This window comes from Drosophila hydei, unplaced genomic scaffold, assembly GCF_003285905.1.
Source record: "Drosophila hydei strain 15085-1641.00,03,60 unplaced genomic scaffold, DhydRS2 tig00000090-arrow-arrow-pilon, whole genome shotgun sequence".
Classification (NCBI taxonomy): domain Eukaryota; kingdom Metazoa; phylum Arthropoda; class Insecta; order Diptera; family Drosophilidae; genus Drosophila; species Drosophila hydei.
In genome coordinates, this window is record NW_022045662.1 from 2005511 (window position 1) to 2026595 (window position 21085).

General features: G+C 40.6%; 6 protein-coding genes across 20 annotated transcripts in view; 4 read left to right on the forward strand and 2 right to left on the reverse strand.

The window, feature by feature from the left end:
* LOC111598874 (guanine nucleotide-releasing factor 2) overlaps positions 1-3768 on the forward strand; it is a 32101-nt gene extending 28333 nt beyond the window's left edge. For 3 of the 9 annotated variants that reach the window (XM_023314331.2, XM_023314332.2, XM_023314330.2), the window contains exons 10-15: positions 1114-1225; positions 1297-2307; positions 2374-2895; positions 2976-3101; positions 3178-3309; positions 3366-3765. In XM_023314331.2, the coding sequence (XP_023170099.2) occupies positions 1114-1225; positions 1297-2307; positions 2374-2895; positions 2976-3101; positions 3178-3309; positions 3366-3498 (2036 nt within the window). In that variant the 3' untranslated portion in view covers positions 3499-3765. Of the gene's footprint in view, positions 1-1113; positions 1226-1296; positions 2308-2373; positions 2896-2975; positions 3102-3177; positions 3310-3365 lie in introns of all 9 variants that reach the window. The other 6 variants (XM_023314325.2, XM_023314328.2, XM_023314326.2 and 3 more) reach the window with 5 other exon arrangements.
* A 2491-nt stretch (positions 3769-6259) lies between these two features.
* Positions 6260-16300, forward strand: LOC111598878 (protein shifted). 7 transcript variants are annotated; one of them, XM_023314339.2, is made up of 8 exons: positions 6260-6315; positions 12901-13244; positions 13529-13786; positions 13862-14056; positions 14702-14902; positions 15749-15844; positions 15909-16097; positions 16173-16300. In XM_023314339.2, the coding sequence occupies exons 2-8, from the start codon at positions 12905-12907 to the stop codon at positions 16193-16195; spliced, it is 1302 nt and encodes a 433-aa protein (XP_023170107.1). In that variant the 5' UTR covers positions 6260-6315; positions 12901-12904; the 3' UTR covers positions 16196-16300. The 7 variants fall into 7 exon arrangements, with proteins under 7 accessions (XP_023170107.1, XP_030078916.1, XP_023170105.1 ...); XM_023314337.2 differs by having other exon boundaries at positions 6289-6426; XM_023314340.2 differs by having other exon boundaries at positions 6289-6426; positions 14714-14902.
* Positions 14920-16741, reverse strand: LOC111598879 (5-demethoxyubiquinone hydroxylase, mitochondrial). Its single transcript, XM_023314345.2, has 3 exons — positions 16617-16741; positions 15213-15708; positions 14920-15149 (listed from the first exon to the last, which is right to left on the reverse strand). Exons 2-3 carry the CDS (start codon positions 15696-15698, stop codon positions 14991-14993), a joined length of 645 nt encoding a protein of 214 aa, XP_023170113.2. The 5' UTR covers positions 15699-15708; positions 16617-16741; the 3' UTR covers positions 14920-14990.
* Positions 16742-16858: 117 nt separating this feature from the next.
* On the forward strand, positions 16859-17465 carry LOC111598880 (UPF0184 protein CG14818). The gene is made up of 2 exons (XM_023314346.2): positions 16859-17128; positions 17206-17465. The coding sequence occupies exons 1-2, from the start codon at positions 17050-17052 to the stop codon at positions 17448-17450; spliced, it is 324 nt and encodes a 107-aa protein (XP_023170114.1). The 5' UTR covers positions 16859-17049; the 3' UTR covers positions 17451-17465.
* A 59-nt stretch (positions 17466-17524) lies between these two features.
* LOC111598876 (WD repeat-containing protein 18) lies at positions 17525-19114 on the reverse strand. The gene is made up of 2 exons (XM_023314336.2): positions 18269-19114; positions 17525-18202 (listed from the first exon to the last, which is right to left on the reverse strand). The coding sequence occupies exons 1-2, from the start codon at positions 19034-19036 to the stop codon at positions 17558-17560; spliced, it is 1413 nt and encodes a 470-aa protein (XP_023170104.1). The 5' UTR covers positions 19037-19114; the 3' UTR covers positions 17525-17557.
* A 76-nt stretch (positions 19115-19190) lies between these two features.
* Positions 19191-21083, forward strand: LOC111598875 (probable dolichyl pyrophosphate Glc1Man9GlcNAc2 alpha-1,3-glucosyltransferase). Its single transcript, XM_023314335.2, has 4 exons — positions 19191-19350; positions 19433-20347; positions 20405-20515; positions 20576-21083. The coding sequence occupies exons 1-4, from the start codon at positions 19283-19285 to the stop codon at positions 21027-21029; spliced, it is 1548 nt and encodes a 515-aa protein (XP_023170103.2). The 5' UTR covers positions 19191-19282; the 3' UTR covers positions 21030-21083.
* Positions 21084-21085: the final 2 nt, after the last annotated feature.

Consider the following 21085-nt stretch of genomic DNA (forward strand, 5'->3'; position numbering starts at 1 on the left):
ATTGAGCTTATGTAAAATGAGGTGACTATAGAAACGTTTTGGAAACACTTGAAACAAAAAAATCTGCGAAATGTTAAATGGTAATGAAACGCGGCTGAGGATATTTAGGAATTGGGCAAGTAGGCAAGCTTTAATATTTTTAAAGTGTTTCATTCCCAAACTTTTCATTCTAATAGCAGCGTTAACTCCATTCTTGAGAAATATTTAGACATCATTTGGAACATGGTTTAAATGTTTCACTTCCAAACGTTTCTTTTAACTGTGGAAGGATATAGAGCATGATCTTCGCATTGCAGCCTTTCGCGCTCTAACGCTCTTTGCTGTTGCAACGGAACTAGTTCCGATTGGGTTCGCGTTCTTTGAGCTGCGTTTTCTTTTTTGTTTGCTTACGTTAAAAATGAGCTGCCCCCCCCCTCGTTTGTACAGAGTTTCTTTCAGTTGTGTTATTGTTTATGTTGTTTGTTGTTCAGCGCTTAGCTGTTTCAGCGAAAGATTACTGTACAGGCAAATCCTGCTGTGCGTGAAGTTGTTGCAGCTGCCAGAGTTGAGCAAGGCTGCAAAACTGAAAGTGACCTTGGCTCAAAGCTCCCTAGAAAAGGAGTTACAAAGACGAGTCTCCTAACGGTATATATATACTAGTATATATATACATATGTGTATATATATACATCTCTAACTCTTTAATATGTATTGAAATATTATTTGAATTATTCCAAACAGAGCTCCACTGAAATTTTGCAGTCTTGCTTGGCGCTTCCTAGCTGATCTACGTATATATATATATATATATATATATATATATATATTTATATGTATTTTTATACATATGTATATCTATCTATATAAACTCATGTAGCTTAACGCGTTTGTGTTCCATCTGTAGCTGCGTTTTGGCACATGGCGCCAAGTGGAGCGCAGATCCCCCACAGTCATTGATTGGAACTGTTGTCAGCTTGATCGCTTCGTTCGTTGCGCTTGTTTTCGTTTTTTCTTTTCTTTTCATGTTGCTCCAATTGTTGTGACAGGTGCATTAAAATTGTTTGTTTTATTTTTTTCTATTCTCTTGCGCCCCACCCACTGAAACACACCTGAAACACACACACACGCACACAGTTTTGGCTTACATGGAGATCTGCTCGGCGAATTCGCAGTCTGTGGTGCAGAATCGGCACACAGTGCACGCGTACAACACCAGCCGCAACATCTCGCATAGTCAGACCATGAAGTAAGTGCAGTCACATTGTATATCAGCTAAACCATTTTGTATAACAACTCCTTTGTTTTCGCCTGGCTTAGCATAATGTCGGTGAGCAAGGATCTGTCGTCGGAGCTGGAGACGCCGCCAGCGCTGCCTCCCAAGAACTACAAACAGCGCAAATCCTCAACGACGATGACGACGTTATCAGGAGCGACGCCACCAGCGATTATAACAACACCTCCAGCCAGTCCAAAGCCAATGGTGGGTGATACGGCGCTGCGGAACAGCCGCATGACCACCGTCTGCGAGGAGCTACACGATGCGTCCAATTCGAGGGAGGAGCCAACAGGCAGCGCCACAGCCACAGCGATAGCAACGGCTGTGGTAGATAGCAACGAGAATGTGGGTGGTTCTACCTTCTATTGTCACTCGCATCAGTTGCCCAGCGAAACGTTGGCTGCGGTAGCTGAGCAACTAGCCACGCCCATTAGTACGCCCAAATTGTTGGATACGAACGAAGTGGTGGTGCCAGATCCATTGGCTAGAGAGCACGAGCTTGAAGAGCTGGACGAGGAGGATGCCGATGAGATGGAAGAGGAGGAGGAGGAGGAGGAAGAGGGAGAGGTCGATAATCAATTGCCAAATATGCTCGAGGAGATCGACATAACGCCATACCTAATACTCAAAAAGAAGGAGGAGGATGGGCCCGAAGTGAAGGGCGGCTACATTGATGCACTGATCGTGCACGCCAGTCGCGTCCAGAAGGTCGCCGATAATGGTAGGCATCATCATCGACGCCATCGCTCGACCAATCATAATGATAACAATTATAATGATAGCACTATAACTAATACGCCGCATAAGTCGAACACCGTACCTAAATTTCGTAAACGTCATCAACCTAATCAAAGTCCATTTGTTGTCCATTTCGTTCATGCAGCATTCAGCGAGGCCTTCATTACCACCTTTCGCACCTTCATTCAGCCGATCGATGTGATCGAGAAGCTGACCCATCGATACACATACTTCTTCTGCCAGGTGCACGATCAGAAGCAGAAGGCCGCCAAGGAGACCTTCTCGCTCCTGGTGCGCGTCGTCAACGATCTGACGTAAGTAATGCTCTTCAATTCGATTGGATTTGCAGAAAATCAAATTTAAATGGTGGTTTATCACAGGTCAACGGATCTGACCAGCCAGCTGCTCAGCTTGCTGGTGGAGTTTGTCTATCAGCTGGTCTGCTCCGGCCAGTTGTATTTGGCCAAGCTGCTGCGTAACAAATTCGTGGAGAAGGTGACGCTCTATAAGGATCAGCGGAGCTATTCCTATATACACGATCATGTGGGCAGCGGCAGCAACACAAACAGTCAGCCCAGTCTGCTCGACTTGAAGTCATTGGAGATAGCCGAACAGATGACGCTGCTGGATGCGGAGCTCTTTCAGAAAATCGAAATACCCGAAGTATTATTATTTGCCAAAGATCAGTGCGAGGAGAAATCACCTAATCTCAATAAGTTCACCGAGCACTTTAACAAAATGTCCTACTGGGCACGTTCCAAAATTTTGCGCCTGCAGGACGCCAAAGAGCGTGAGAAGCATGTGAATAAGTTTATTAAAATCATGAAACACTTGCGTAAAATGAATAATTACAACTCGTATCTGGCGCTGCTATCGGCGCTCGATTCGGGCCCCATACGCAGGTGAACGAACAACTGTCAACTGACAACTGGAACCCAATGAATTGTGTACTAATTAATGTTTACATTTCTATTTAATACAGATTGGAGTGGCAAAAGGGCATTGCGGAGGAGGTGCGCTGCTTCTGTGCGCTCATCGATTCGAGTTCCAGTTTTCGTGCGTATCGTCAAGCGCTGGCCGAAACCAATCCACCCTGTATACCCTATATGTAAGCTGGCCCAACTACATAGAAATGCATCGATGTATCTAAACTCTATTTTAACTCTATTTCTATGTGACTGCAGCGGTCTGGTTCTGCAGGATCTGACCTTTGTGCATGTGGGCAACCAGGACTATGTGTCCAAGGGCGTGATTAACTTTTCCAAACGCTGGCAGCAATACAATATCATTGTGAATATGAAGCGTTTCAAGAAATGGTAAATATATAGAAAAATGATCAAATTACAAACATTTATATATGCATTCATTCTAGCACATATCCGTTCCGACGCAATGATCGCATCATTCGCTTCTTTGATAACTTTAAAGATTTTATGGGCGAGGAGGAGATGTGGCAGATATCGGAGCGCATTAAGCCGCGCGGTCGACGCCAAGTCAACTATTAGTCTATAAAAGCAAAATATGCGAATGCATATGCAGCAGCAGCAGTAAAAGTTTAACAAACGCAAAACAACACCAACTACATTTATAGTGCAATGTTTATATACACAAACACACACACACACACATACACCATCAACTTATCTAACTGGGGTCTGAGTACTATATTGTTCGCTACTCTGTCTATATATATATATATATATAGAAGCTACACATATATAAACATATATGTATATATATAGCTATAGATGCAGTTGCACATAAAATGTACCTTAAAACAAACTATATATATTTATATCTATATATATATATATATAGCGTTGAAATACGATATGTGTGTAGAAAAAGAAAAAAGAAAAAGAAAATAACATATATATATACATATACATATATATATATATATATATATATATATATATATATATATATATATATATATATATATATATATATATATATATAAATATATATACATGCATGGATATTGTGTGCAGCATACACGTACATATACGTGTGTGTGTGTATGCTTTAACAACTAGCTAAACGATTAACTAAGTTACCGTTACGATATCTGACAGCAATAAAAACCCTGTTCGTTTCTTCAACATATTCTATAGAGAAAAACTGTATTAACAACGAATTTTTTAAAACGTGCTCGCGCTCGTTTGTTACTTATGCTTTCAAGGAAAACTATGTTAACATCAATTTATAGACGTGTATGTAGAGCCAAAGCTAAAGAACTACAAGAATTTTACGAGTTTTATGTGCTTTTTTTTACAATATATTTATTAACAAAGAAAGAACAAACAACCAAACCCAACGTCAACAATCGCCTAGAGACACCAAATCGAACAGTGACAAAGCTAAAAACAAATTCATAATTCACACAAATGGCCATGGGAGAGTGTTGTGCATGCGGCTGTCGTGTTGGACAGTGTACGAAATCCTTGAGAATTGTCAACTAACCGCTAATTTACCTCCAGCTCCAACTCCACCAATTTCCACCTTTAGACGACTTTAAGGGACTTTCGCGAGTCCAGACTTCAACTGTTTGCACAGCTTAGGCCAACCAAAAAAATTGAAAATAAAATACTAAAATTTACAAACTACAAATTCATTTGGCATTCACACACACACACACACACACACACACACAACACACGCACACTCAATTAAACGAAACAACTTGAAAAGTTACAACAAATACAAATTGCTTTTTATGCATATAGCCAACTAAATATTTATATATATACAGCAATTATATATACATATATACACATATATTATATATATATATATAGAAATTCCGTTGCATCAAAAACAAACAAAATGAAGTCTTTAAAACTCTATACAAAGTGTACATTAGTTAAGCTAAGCGAGAAAACTTTATAAAAAAAAACAAAAACTTTATATAACTTACATATATATATATACATATATGTATGTTTATTTATGTAGTATATACATATATATATACACACACGGAACATGCATACACATTAACATTATACAAGTTTTTTTCTTCATTTCATTTTGAATTCTTCTATGTATATTCCATCTGTGTTATATACTCACACACACACACACACACTCACGCACATAGAAACAAGACTGTCTTTAGGTATATATGTAGTACTATTTCATGTATCTAAAACAAAAGCTACATATATATATATATTCATATATATATAAATATATTCGTATGTAATGCTTATAGAAATTTGTTATAAACGAAAACTTTTAGCCAAGTTGCATGCACACACTCACACACACACACACATGCGTACGTACGTACGTACATATATTACTATATACTATATATATCATATACTATATACGCTATATACTTTAGCTATGTACACAAGAAATTGAAACGCGAACCTAAAAAAACCTAAATCAAAATTTAAAGCTACCTAACTATGTACACACACACACACACACACACACCTTTATATATATATACATATATATATATATATATATATATATATATATATATATAATCTGATTTAGTCATTGCTTTGTATGTGCCTATTATATTAACATTTTTGATGTATATTTCAAAAAGAAAAACAAAAAACCATAAAAATATCAGTTAGCAGTTTTTAATAATTCACACACACATACACACACACACAGACATTTTTTTTATTATTGTATGTATTGTAAATGTAAATGTAATCTATTAAAAACAACAAGCAAGAAAGCCTACAAAACTTGAAAGATATTACAAATTAAATTAACTAAACTAAACTAAACAAAGTAAAAAGTAAAAAATATTAAACAAAAAAATTACATAAAACTAAGTTAAACTAAATCTCTAATTTTTTTTCTGTTTATTGTTTTAATATTTTTTTTATATATGTTTAACTTAACTGATTAGTTATATATATACATATATATATTGTCATGTATTTGTACTTTCGTTTTTTTCCCCAAAGTAGAGCAATTCTTAATTGTAAATGTATTTGTAACTAAATGTTATACATTTATTTGTAAGAAAAAAACATAAAAAAGCAAAAAAAAAAAAACAAAAAAGAAATAGCTACAAAATAAATGTATTTTTCCTTTAAGCAATTGTTTGCATATTCTTTAAGCTATAAGCGCAAAAATTTAAAGTTTTGTGTTGTCTGGCTTAACATGGAAGTTAATTGAATTCGATGTTGAACTCATTATGCGCTGCTAATTAACAGCAAAGTTGGTATTCAACAGGTGCACCACTTACATTTAGTATTTTGTCGTATTTATCCATTCGCGGACATCGGCCACACTGGGCAGCAGTACACCAACAAAAAGTTAATACTCGTCAACGGTTTCGAACGGTACTACTCGCGTAGTCCTCTCTGCTAACGAATTTTGCAAAAAAGAAAGAATATTCACGTTTTTTTTTTTTTTTGGTTCCTGTTGCTGTTATTTTAATGAATTAAGCCAATGTAAATGAATATCAAATGCTAACTAATACTGTATGCGCGTGTGTGTGTGATTTACTTATTTTTTTTTAAATTAAATAAAAAATGATTTAAAATATGATTATAAAGTCAAAAACAAGAGCAAAGTGTGTGAAATTTAAGCAATAATTTAAAGCGCCAAAATGGCAACAAGAAGCAGCTCAACAACAAACAATTGGCAGCACCGATGTTGCCCGCCGCTTGCAACGGTTAAATCTGAATCTGATTTCAATCGTTGCTTAACGATCGTTCAATTAATATGCCTTCAATTTAGTTGATTGGCTTTAACGAACGCTCGGCAATGATAACATTTATGATGATGTTTATGTTTACGATTATGCTGATGGGCATGTAGCAGGTTGCAGGTTGCTTGCCGCTTGCTGCATGTTGCATGTTGCATGTAGCTTGGCGACAAAATCGATGCCGGCTAACAAGCGAATTGTCAATAAATTACGTAATGTCTCGATTCGAACCCTTTTTCGTGTTGTTGTTTGTGCTTGTGACCCTGAACGCTTGCTGCTGCCGTCCGTGTGTGTGTGTGTGAGTGAGTGAGAAGGAGCATTGAAGCTTTGAAGCGCAGCTTCAATAATCAGCTGAGCTTGAACTTAGTGATCCTCAAAGCATAAGCACCTGCCCATACACTGAGCGAAATTAGTGCGAAATTAATTGACACGTTAAGTTTGAAAGAAAGGCTTCAACTAGTGATTCATGGAAATTAAATTCGTCTCTTATATATATATATATATAATTTATTTAAAGTTTATTTTAAATATAAAATTTATTTTCGCGCTTCGACTTAAATTGTGGTTTGTGTAGAGCCGGATGCAGTGTATCATAGCCGCCAGTTGGTTGCCTGTACTTGTTGTGCATACATAACATACATACATAAATACATACATACATACATATGCATGCATGTATATGTATTTATATGCATTTACTTGCTCTGCTCTCTGTGTTTGCGTTTTGGCGCGCTTGAAAAGCGTGAAAGTCATTGTCCACACAGACACCCCTTGATTGAGCCACCGCCCCGCAGACCACCTCACTATCAAGCAGCACTTCAGTGGCTAACAACCAGTGCCGCTGCTGGCTGCGCTGACACCTTGGCTTGTTGGTAGGCCAACGAGCCAACAAGCCAACCAGCCAACCAGTCAGCCGGCCGGCCGGGCCACTTGTCTGCCAGCAAGCACAGCAAACAAATCGACTGGTGTGCAAAACTCCTCGATCAAGATGCTATACCGCACACACACATATATATATACACATACACACACACACACGCACGCACACTTGCTGCACACAAACGCAAAAACAGAAATCAGAGTTCTGTTTCTGTGAAGTAGCTTCTGCTGTTGCTGCGCGTCTGCACGTCTGTCCGATGGAACGACGTGTCCCAACGCCCCCCGCCCCCTCTCTATTCCGTTCTCGCTCTTGCTCGGCACCCTCAGCAGCCAAACACGTCCCGCTGCGTCTGTCGTTTTGTTTTGGCCAGCCTGCTTGGCTCGTCGCGCACTGCACTGGACGCAGTCAGCGATGCCGACGTCGACGTCGACGCGTACGACGACGCTGACGTTGATGTTGACAGCGGTACTTGAGTCCACTTGAAGACAGTCTTTGCTGTTGCTAGCTGCGTGTATGTATATATGTATATATAAATATATATATATATATATATATATATATATATATATATATATATATATATATATATGTATATATGTATATATGTATATATATATATATGTATGTATGTGTGTGTGTTAACCTCTGTCTTCTTGGCACTGATCAAGAGTTGGGCACATGCCCAAGATCACTCAAATTGTATTGTATAATTGAAGTTAGCTTTAAATTAAAACAATTTATTTAACGGATTAAGACTCGCGATCCAGGCCTTAGACTTTCCTTGGCGTATAATTTGAACACTGAACTTGAACTTGAAGCTGAACTTCAACTCCTTTGAGCTAAGTCTTCGCTTCTTTTCCTAGTGAGTTGAATTGTTATACTTCTAATATAATTTAAACTGTTATACTATCATACAGTCATTGTGTTTACTGTTATATTGTTATACTGCTATACTGTTATACTGTTATATTATTATACTGTTATATTATATACTGTTATACTGTCAAACTTACTTAAATGTTATAATCTTATAGAATTATACTGTTATATTGATATACAGTCATCCTATTATACTGTTATACAGCTATACTATTATAAAACTTCTTATACTATACTTATATAACCGCTATGCTGGTATACTGTTATACTGTTATACTGCAAAACTGTTACACTGCTATACTGCAAAACTGTTACACAGTTATACAACTACGCTGTTATACAACTATACTGCTATATAATAGTTAAGGTAAGCAGAGCATTGCATAGTCGTATATAGCCGGTCTGTGGACTGTCGGTCCGGTTGCCTGTTTTGCTGCCTATTGGCGAGTATTTGCTGAAGGTGTTTTTTCTCTTCTTCTTCAAGTGTTGCTGTGTTTCATTAAGCAAACACGACTGCAAGTCTTGGCCACTTCTGCTGCTGCTGCTGCTGCTGCTGCTGCTCTCATGTTGTTGTTGTTGTTAGCAGCGTTTTAATCGGTAGCCAACAGAATTGAGCCTCGCCTCGCATCGCCTGGCCTCGAGCTGCCCCAGCCTTTTGGCCATTGTTCTCGCTGGCTTCATATTCAGTTAGCGTCTGTCGACTCCTTTTGGCAACAATTTCTGCTCTTCTGCTTCTTATTCCACATCAGGTGTGTGCGTGTGTGTGTATGTCTCTGATTTCTTGTTTTTGTTGTCATTTATATTGTGTATAGATTGTTTATGATCGCCTCTGTTTGTGCCCCTCTTAACAAACTGCTCGAGTTCGAGTGCCCGGTTAGTCGCCCTTTTTTTCCTAAAGAGACATATATCAGAGTGTGTGTGTTTACTTGTGTGTATGTGTGTGCTCGGGCCTGTGTGTGAGTGCGATTTCCACAGCTCTTCCGTTTGCCGCTGACCAGGCCCAAAAACCCAGGCTGAACTTGTCTTGGCATCCAGTCTCGCCGGCTCGCCGTCTCTCAGCCTCAGTCTAGTCAGCTTCTTGTTCTCACTGACTGACTGACTTTTTTTATTTTCACATTTCATTGTCGCCTCTGTGTTGCTGCTTCTTTATTTTCTTGGTAATAAGGTGTGAGAAAGGCAATAATCGTAAAGAGCAAACAAATTGTTGCTGCTGCTGCTGCTGCTGCTGCTGCTGCTGCAGCCGCTGCTGCTGTCTTCGGTTTCACGCTAAAATGTTAATCGCTCCTTTTCTGTGCCCTGTTGTCTCCGCTGTCAAAGCAATTATGTATAGATCGGGCCCTGCGTATACCTAAATATATGGGCATTTATTTGGACGAAATTTATGTCTTCATATCATCAGTTTGTTCAGAGCGTGTTCCTCGAGCTGCTTGCTTGCATTCATAGGTCTTGGGATATGCTGTTATGATTTTCATATTAAATGTCAGGGTTCGGTTCATGGAGCAATTATTTGAATACTGGTTCAATTGAATCTTTCACTATCTTTAAGCCTTGCACAATTTTGCTTCTGGTAAGGTGATATCTGGAAATGCATTATATATATATATATACATACCTATGTCAGATCTTAAGTATATCAGATCTATCAATATCAAGCTTACCTATATCAGATTAATCAACATGAGATCTTTCTAAATCAGGTCTACCCATATTATATCTAACTATATCAGATCTTACGTATATCAGATCTAGCTATATCAGCTCTATCTACATCAGATTTATATATAACGAATTTATTTATAATAGAACTATCCAGAGTACATCTATAATTATCAGATATAACATTTATCTGTATCAGATCTATCAATATATGATTTTAAGTATATCAGCTTCTTATGTATGAGACCTAAATATATCAGCTCTATCTTAATCAGGTAATAATAATATAACATTTATCTCTACCAGGTCTACTTATATCAGATCTTAGGTATATCTCATCTATATCAGCTCAGTTTACTATATTAGATCTATCTATATCATAACGTAGGTCTATATACATAGATGAATGATTAAATGAAAGCTCTCAGCTGGCATACTTTGTGGCCAAGTTCCATAAAAGTCTGCAAATTTATAAGAATTTTAAAAGTTACAGAATTATCAAGAGTAATAGATCAAGCAAATTATCTTTAAAGTATCAGCTATCATAGCAAGCTTTCAAGAGTTCAGCTTAAAGTTTTGACATTTTTCAACACTGGCAGCTTAAGCTGCTTATTAAGTTGGCTGCGCCACAACACTTGAACTTGAAAGAGTCGCGCAATTTAAGTCGCAAATAGCTCGAGCGACTAGTAAGCTGAACTATATAGATTCGATCTCGTTAGTATCTTCAATTTGTTTACATTTGTTTACACTCTATCTGAGCTAACCGACAATAGAATTGTTGATTGTCGGCATGTGACTTGGCCATGCTTTGGGTCTGTGGTCTGTGGGGTCACGTTTTATGTTTGCGCACTTGTACCCAGCAGCTAATCAGCAATCGCATCATATGTGTGTAGCGCTTATCATTGGAACATTAAGTTTATACAAATGGAATTCTAGTAAAAAAGTCTAAGCAAATGATGCCAGCTATTTTTATAACTAAATCGAGCCTCGCGTATTGCGTTGTTTTTCTTGCTTTCTTTTTTTGGTTTTTCTAGCTGTTTTTTATTTTTTATTTTTTCGTCGTCTTTCAATTTGTATTTAGTATAATTTATAAAGAATCGCAGCACTTCCGCCACAAGCAATCAAAATCCATCCACGAATTCCCAGGAAAGTCGTTGGTGCAAAACGAACTCTTAACTAATTAACTGAATCAGTCAAAAGATCAAAGTCCAGCCAGACGGACGACTTCAATTGAAGCATAAATTGAGCATTTTTTTTTGTAGTGTTGCAAAACGTTTTGCGACCCAAATCTAACCTCAAATTCGCATACACTAAAAAGGAAATCAATTTTAATTGATCAGGTTTTTTTTTGTGCCAACTGCTTGATTGATGAGAGCTCTTAGCTTGGCTTTAATTGCATTGTCCTTTCACTAGCTGCATAACCTCAAGGCATTGGCAATTCCATGTACGTTTATGGTAAAGGCAGATGTCATTATCTTCAAGCAATTCCTCATAATCGCCATGTTTGATCTTATTAAGACACCTTAACATGTTTATATATATATATATATATATGTATATATATACATATATATATATCTATAGTGCTCTGCGTCTGGCTATCCGACTCTCTGTCTGCCTCTGTCTTCATTTTTATTTTATATTCTTTTTGTTTCTCTTAATTTTTTTTCTTAAATTTCTGCGTCGTCTGTCGCCTTGGCTCGGCCCCTCGTTAGGCCCTGCACCAGCTCTTCACACAGCACGCCAAGTGCTAACAACTTTGTACCTGCTCTGCGTCTTCGATTCTTTGACTCTTCGGCTCGGGAACCCATTGACTCTCAGTCTCTCAGCCCCTGGGTAGCTCGTATCAGCAGCTCATTGGACTCAGCTGCAGTTGTCATTAACATTCGAGCGTTTGCATTGTGTTTAATACCCCTTTTTTGCGCATTGACAGGGTATGCAATGCTATGCTAAAGGCGATGTTGAGAGTCTTCGCTAACATATTGCATACAAAGGTGCAAACATACAATGCTTCTGACTAAGGTCTAAGGAAAGAATTTCAGTAAGGAAGTATCGTAAAGAAGTCAAACTTTTCAATAGATTATCATAGGTAAACCTAGTTAAGAATATACTATATTCCATGAAGTTGTTAAGAAATATGCAAACAAATGTTGTTTAGTTAAAGAGAGCTATGCCTAGACCTTATCACTATAAATATCTACCACAGGAAATGTGTCTTATAAGAAACGTCGACTGTCATAACGGTAAAAGCAGTTATCAGAGGCAAATATCTATAAGTGCAGCCAAATGCTGAGAGCTTAGACAAAGAGTCTGCTTTATAGCTAGTGCATATATATATATATATATATATATATATATATATATATATATATATATATATATATATATATTATTTAATTGGATTTTGCTGCAGTTCCAATTGGAATTGCACTGCAATGAGACGCAGCTGTCATGTATGTGAAGATATATCAAACTGATTGATATATCAGTCAGTCACACACACACACACCCACACCCACACACATACACACTTACTCATGGATATCAGGTTTTAAAGCGCGACTATTTGATCAATACTTAACACAATATTTGCACTTCATTGCCTGGACTTGAGCGCATGGAGGGCGGGGTTAAATGAAGTGTAAACAAATGGGAATGGAAATGCAAATAATCACATATCATTGATTGCATGCTAATGAAATGAATTTGCATCGGGATGGCCTGCAGCAGCATTGCCGAGCGATTCTTCTATTAATATTTTCAATTTGTTTGTTTTTCCTTCGCGCTTTGGTGCGCTATTAGAAATATGCCAGAGCAGGGATTTAGTTGGTTTGTCAAGTGCTTCTATCTGGTGCTAATTGTGCAGACATTGCTGTGCATCGGCCAACTGGAGTGTCGGCAGCATCACAATCGCAACAACAACAACAATAGGCGAGGCGATTCAGCTAGCTCGGAGGAGAATCACAGTACTGGAGATGTAGATGGCTTTGATAACTTAGCGGACAGCGATATCAGTATGGGTACTGGCCACGGCCATCGACGCGGTCCGCGCAAGAAACATCAAGGCAATCACAATCGCCACAATCGCTTGGAGGAGCAGGGCATCTCGCTGTGGATCAACGAACAGCAGCTCAAGATGTTAAGCGGTGAGTTCGATCAATGTGCAACACTGTAAACAGTTCGGTTCCATGAGTTGGTTCGATAGATTGTGCAGGTATGAACTTAACTAGTTCTGAAAGTTCATAGCTCAGACACTGTGCACTTTGTACTTTGAGCCTGTTCAATTAGCTAGCATTTAGTGTTAGCTAACGTCAACATAACTTAAACCGGTTCGTATTCTTACCGGTTATTGGTTAGAGCGCGAACTGATTAAGCTTTGAATTGATTGACAATCGTAACCGTTGCACCGCTCAACTGGCAATCCTTGCAGCTTTCTACTTTCCACAGGGCTACTCAGATCGCCTCTATGCTATACACAATGGCCGGGTGATGAACGAAATACGTGATACGACCGTCTACAGCTATCTGGTGATACCATCGGAGGTGAACTATGTGAACTTCACTTGGAAATCGGGCAGACGCAAGTACTTCTATGATTTCGATCGTCTGCAAACGATGGACGCGAGCATCTTGAAGGCGCCAACGCTGTCGATCAGCAAACGAGGTCGCATACCGCAGGAGCAGAAAAGTAAGTGCAATCAGAGTCAATCAGTTATGGCAGCTGGCGCACCAATGTGGCCCATTTGATATCTATCTAAGCTAGATTTTAGCATATTCCTGCCCTGTACCGGAAACAGCTCGGGCACGGCATCATTCAATGTGGGCCTTAAGATACAGACTCGCAAGAATGCATCGCTATCGGGCACACCCATACGTCTTAACTTTAAAAAGGAATGCGCACATAGAGGTGTGTATGATATAGACGCTTCCAACCCTACTTCACTAACAACTTTGCAAGGTAGTGTATATGAAAAGTCAATTTAATGCTTTATATCAACTTTACAAACTACTGTAGAAAGCGCTTAAGAACTTGAGAAATCAGTTGACAACATTTCGAATATCGTTTATTAACAACAATTTAGTATTGAAATTGAATTGAATATATGTGTATAGATATACCTTCGTATATGTATTTGCTTAGCTAAAGTCTTAAGCGTTTTCTACTGTAATCACATTTTATCACTCTATTGCTAATGCCTTCTGAATTGATGTACATAAACTCATTTGCTTTCGCACATAAGCTTACGCCTACAATTACTGAGCACAGCTTCTACTATATTTTATATTTTATGCCTGCTTTTGCGCCCCTCCCTCTCTCCCGCGTGTGTGGGACCTCCAATACCAAGCGCTTGGCTCTTTCCCTCTTTCTCACACACGCACTCTCTCGCTCTCTCTCACACACACACTCCTTCCCTGTTCTACATGTCCGCTGTGCACATTCGTATATTCACATTTATATCAATCGATCATCATTTCAAAAACTGTTGCCAAGCTTAATTGCAATGCTCAAATTCAATGCTTATGTACACACTTATCAAACACAAACAAAAACCGAAAGCGACAAGCCGAAAACCAATTTGAACTAAACTAAAAACAACTTAAGTTTCTGATCCAGAATGCAGCCTGAAATGTGGCAAGAACGGCTATTGCAACGAGCATCACATCTGCAAGTGCAACGGCGGCTACATGGGCCAATATTGCGAGACAGCCTTCTGCTTTCCACAGTGCATGCACGGCGGCAATTGTACAGCTCCATCGGTTTGCACCTGTCCGGAGGGCTATCAGGGTACACAGTGCGAGGGCGGTAAGTACTTTTATAAATCGTATCTTTAATGCTTAAGCTTCTATAACTAAACACCCCATACACGCGCACAACTCGATCTCAGCGGAGCTTAGATCTTCTTCGATATGGCTATGGCCGTCTTGCAGCCAAATTTAATGACCTCGGTAATAGCCTTATAGAAGGGCGCCTGCTCGGCTCCACAATCGATGCCCGTATCGTGATGTTCCTGTTCCTCGTCACGAAACTTTGTGATTGTCGCAAGCAGCTCCTAAGCAAAGAAAACAAATCCCAAATGAAATATTAAACGGCATTTATGGCGTGCTTCACTTACCTTATCCGGATTGGGTGATTCCATGATTTGACGCAGTTGATCGTTGTAGTGCTCCACAATGACCGTTTCCACGGCCACAGTGCAGGCCATGGCCGCCTTTTCGCCCAGCAGCGCAGTGCCAGCGCCCAACGCAAATGCCGCCACATTCCAAATGGGAGCCATGATTGTGGGACGCACACGATGCTGCTGTATCAACTGCTCGAACTGTTTGCGATGGTCTTTCTCCTGCTCCCACATATGCTCAATGGTCTTGCCCATGGGCCCGTTGCCCAATATGGCCATTTGGCCAGCATAGATACGATCGGCGCCCAGTTCGCCAGCATGATCCACACGTATTATCTCATCCGTCAGGGCGCTGGCACGCGGACGCAATGGCGGTGGTGGTGGTGGTGGTGGTGTCTGCTTCTGTTGTGTGCTGTTCGCTTGGCCACGCCTTGTGGGCGCCATGCTCATACGCATCAATTGTATGCCCGTCTTGCGATACATTTTGTGAAGCCTGCAAGCATAAACGATGCATTAATAATATTTTATTCCAGGTATTTGCAAGGAGAAGTGCTTGAATGGCGGCAAATGCATACAAAAGGATAAATGCCAATGCTCCAAGGGATACTATGGCCTGCACTGCGAATACTGTAAGTACAACATCAACTCAATTCGACTATATGCATGAAAATATATCTCCAATTCAATCAATAGCCAAGTGCGTAATACCCTGTAAAAATGGTGGTCGCTGTATTGGCAACAATTTGTGTCGCTGTCCAAATGGTTTGCGCGGCAATCACTGCGAAATTGGACGGAAACAGCGTTCCACATGCAAATGCAGCAATGGCAGCTGCAGGGGCAACAAGGAGTGCAAGTGCCAGACGGGCTATCACTGTCGACGACGTAAGTGGCCATAGCGAGAGGCGCATGCATGCACATCCGCCCTTAGCCTAAGTCTCGTCTATTTGTCTTTTGTAGGCACTCCGAATCGTGTGCATTGAGCACGAAATACAAATGTGGCATGTAACATAACCAACCAACAAGCAAAAATTGGGCAACATCAACAACAACAGCAATTATACTATTTAAAATGTAATGGACAAAATAAAATAATACTAATTGTGATACAAATTTTTTTGTAATTTAAAACTTTTAAATAAAAAAAAAAAAAAAAGCAAAAATATACTTTAGCATGCATACATAATGGATCTTTTAATTATAGGCGTGCATTATTATGGCGTATTTAATTATCAATATTATCTTAGGCCTGTCCATTTGGCTGAGCACGTACACCAAAAGCAAACAGCGCAATTGATTGTTTGCTGTTCATTGTGGAGTGGCAAATGGTACGTGTGCTGCAACCATAAATACAAGCCATTCAATGACAAAAGGCACATGTGTTTTTATGCCGCAATGACTTACTTGTAGCAGGTAAAAGTGTTCAAAATGAATTTTATGCAACAGCCACCAGAATACGTGTGTTTCTTATTGTTATTATAGCCGGCTGACTGACTTCAGTGCTGTCAAATGTCAACTTAAGTGTTGCACTTGCAAGCTATCAGCTGCTTGAATTCGAAAAATTAATCGATAAGTGATCGAAATAGAAGCCATCGCCATGGGCATGGGTGTAGTCAACGTTAGGCAGGCGTTAGCTAACGCTTTGTTAACTTATATTTTATTTTAGAAAGCTAGAAAAAATTAATTATTTCGGTAAAATTGTTCCAAAGATTGTTTTAAATTGTAAGCAAATGAAACAAAACTGATCCCCTTTTGTCGTAGTAATGCGTACGCCCATGGTTGGTAGTTCAATTAAGCAAAAGTCAGCTGACGCCTTGTTTTAGCAGCAATAACAACGATGGCTCCGAGAAACAATCACGATCCGACGTCCTCCGGCGAGTCGGGCAACACAAATGTCCAGGAGGCCGATCTACAAGGTAATATACATATAAATAATATATTTAAACACTCGTACATGTTATTTGTGTTGGCCAAATGCTATTGCGCTTTACAGAGATGGAGGATGTCAACCAGAGCCTGGACGCTCTAAGTTGTGCCTTGGACGCCGTGGAGCAACGCACCGACGACATCTTGTCGCAGTTGCGTGAGCTCCTCGACTCGAATCGAGAAATACGACGTCAGTTAGCGCAGGAAAAAGACAGTGCTTCTGAGGAGCAAAGCGAGGATGATGAAGACAAAGATGATGACATGGAGGGACAGCCGGGTAATGCAAGTCTACCCAGCGCCAATATCAATTGAATTCATAATTTTGTTTCTTTGCTAGCAATAGCAATTTGTTTCTACAAAACATTTATTGTTTATACAAAAAAAAAAAAAAAACAATTGTTAATTGAAATCTTATGAATTTATTTCTTGCGAAGTTTTTTGTTTTTCTTTGACGATTTGGCACCTTGGACATTGTTAACAATCTGATCTATATTTAAGTTCATGAGGCGCTTCGCCTCCAGTTTGAGTCGTGCATTTGCCGCACGTAATTTCTTGACATCCGCTTGGAAAGAACTGGAATCAGTTTCTGACGTTTGGTCATCTATATCAGCTGAATCATTTTCTGGGTCGCTCATCGTTACATCTTCGTAATCATCTGGAAGGCTGACAGAGATCCCTGCGCTGCCATCGTAGCTGTTGTCAAAGTTTGGCTCTGGGAACCTTGGTGCGTTTGCATACTCTTCTGTGATAAGCAACTCGATGCAATCATCATCATCATCGGGACTGATCATACGCTTCAGATTGTCGGCAAACGATTTTTGCTCCTTGGGACCCGGATGAAATCGGGACGTGCTTATGAGGCGCAAATATAAATTGGTAATGGCGCCAGGCTGCAATATACTCTTCACCAGCTGTCGGCTGGCCACATCCCAGATGCACACCCTTTTGTCCTCGCCACCAGAGATCAGCTGTTGACCATTCACAGCCAGAGCCAAGCAAGTTACAGCTGTGCCAGTTGTGTGGCCGACAAATGCCTGGCTTTCCTCCTCCTCTAGATGGTATTCCTGTGGATGACAGACAAGTGGATAGAAAATTCAGAAGGAACAACATTCAATATGATTAGTATTCACCTTCATACGAGGCACTTTATCCATGTGAAAAACAAGCACCTGACCTTCACTGGTGCCCACGTAGACGCTCGTCTCAAGCCTGTTGACAATCACACTGTGCAGGGAGACGGGGAAGACGACGCTCAATAGCATTGTGCCATCGCTCAGATCATAGACCTTGCAGCAGCGATCCATGGAGACAGTGTACATGAAGGCGCGAATGCCACCAAGTCCAATGTGCACATCGGTGACCGCCAATCCATGATCATTGAAATTATAGAGTGGAGCATTCTCCTCGCTGTCGCCGCTACCGAAGGGAGCAACAGCACGTGTTAGATTCCACACAAGCACGGCACCATCCTTGCCGCCGGTGGCAAAATGCTCGCCGCTGTCCGTAAAGCGAATGCAATTAATGGGCTGATAATGCTTGGAGAGCGTATTGAGCAGGCGACCAGAATTGAGGTGCCATACGTAGATGGTTTCCTGTATGGCAGCGATCAGATAGGCACTGTCTGGCGTTAAGGCCAATGCATTCACCTTGCCTGGTACTACATAACGTATGCTGGTCACCTGCTCCTGCCCATTGATGGGCCACACATGCAACAAAGGCTTTGTGCTGTTGGCTGCAATCACAAAGTGTTCTTCAAGCATTTGGAGGCTGTTGGGCTGCATTGTGCCGCCGCCTTTGTAACGCATCAGATCGGTTCCGGTGCGCAAGTCTTGTACGCAGCAAGATGCTCTTTCATTGTTAAGTGTGCTGACAAACAAAGCTTCACCAATGTCTCCCATTATTGAAGAGGACTGCACGTGCCGAGAGCACGAAATAAACAAAACGTTACAAATTTGGTCTTTAAAATTGCGCCTAAAAATACCGAAAACATAAAGATACTAAGTATCGATAGGCAGATAAACAGTCGATATTTAAAAAAATAGAATACCATCACTAACAACGTTAACGTGCGTATTGTTAAAAAACTAAAAAATAAAAGCTTTTCAAATGTTTCGTCAGCTGATGGTAGCGTCAATAACAACAATATGAGTGGATACTTTTGGGAACTGGTGGGCATAAGCAGTGCGCTTAAAGTGTTACTATTGCCCGCCTAGTGAGTTATATGTTCAATAAACAGTCGCCGGCCGGTAAATGGTGTACTACGAGCTAATCAATTCAATTAATTTTCTTTGCAGCTATTCAACAGATTTTGAAGTACATCGCAATTGGTTGGCTATAACGCACAGTTTGCCATTGAACCGGTGGTATTTGGATGCAACGAGTGAATGGACCCTTGACTATCCGCCTTTTTTCGCCTACTTTGAATGGCTGCTCTCACAAGTGGCCAAATATGTTGATCCCCAAATGCTTATTGTACAGAACTTAAACTATGCCTCCGAAAAAACGGTTTATTTCCAGCGCATTTCAATTATTGTCATGGATCTGATCTATGTGCTAGGCGCACACCGTTGTATGACCGCCCTTGGAGTCGTACAATCCACACAGAAGCACATTGCTGGCTGCATGCTGCTCTTCTTGAATGTGGGACTCATTTTTGTGGATCACATTCACTTCCAATACAATGGATTCCTATTTGGCATACTGTTCCTGAGCATAGCTGCGCTGCTTAAGCAGCGGTACTTGTGGAGCGCGTTTGGCTTTGCCGTGCTGCTGAACTTCAAGCATATATTCCTTTATATGGCGCCCGCCTTTGCTGTCTATCTGCTCAAGTTTTATTGCTTGGGCGAGGGGAAGTTTGTGCAGAATACGGCTAAGCTGCTCGCTGCAGGACTGACACCATTTGTGCTGTCCTTTGGTCCCTTCTGGCAACAGTTACCGCAGTTGATGTCGCGCCTGTTTCCCTTCAAGCGTGGACTAACACACGCCTACTGGGCGCCCAACATTTGGGCACTCTACAATACCGCCGATAAGTTGGCTGCCAGCGTCTTGAAAAGAAGTCGCGATGCTGATGCTCCCTCGACTACCTCAGGGCTGGTGCAGGAGGTGCAACACGTAGTGCTGCCTACGATAACACCCTCCATTACTTTCGCACTCACTGCCCTATTTATGCTGCCCATTCTGCTGAAGCTCTACCTCACGCCATCCAGAGAGTAAGGAACTGTCAACTGTCTCTACTGCAACATCTAATCCTGACTCACAATTACCAGGCAAGCCAAGCTGGTGTTCATGCGTTCCATTGTCCTCTGCGCCTGCTCCTCCTTTATGTTTGGCTGGCACGTGCACGAGAAGGCCATACTCATGTGCCTTCTGCCATTGTGGTGAGTGATGAAGTCTCTAAGTTGGTTTGACTCCCAGTTAAATCATTATCTAATACACAGCTTGCTGAGCGTGCTGGATCATCGAGATGCTAGATTCGCATACTTCTTGGGCATCGCTGGCTACTATTCGCTGTTTCCGTTGCTGTTCGAGGTCGATTTGCTTGTGCCGCGCTACTCGCTGTACATGTCCTACGTGGCCATGATGTATGGCCAGCTGGAGCGCGTGTACAAGAGCAAGCCGAGCTTCCATATGCTCGAGTGGATCTACTTCCTGGGCTTCATAGCCATTCCAATCTATGAGCATATAATCAGTCGGCTATTGGACCTACATTTGTTGCTGCCGTTCATGCCGCTGCTGCTTACCTCTGTGTATTGTGCGTTGGGCGTGAGCTATTTCTATGTACGTTACTATCTCTACGCCATGGACTTCCAGTGGCCGCCGAGCTTTGGCAAACGTCGGCGTGTCACTCAAATCAAATCCTCAACGTCAAAACGAAAACGCAAAATCAAATAAAAAATGTGTATACAAGTATGTATGCCAGTTAAAGAGCAATTGCATTCGCTTGCCGT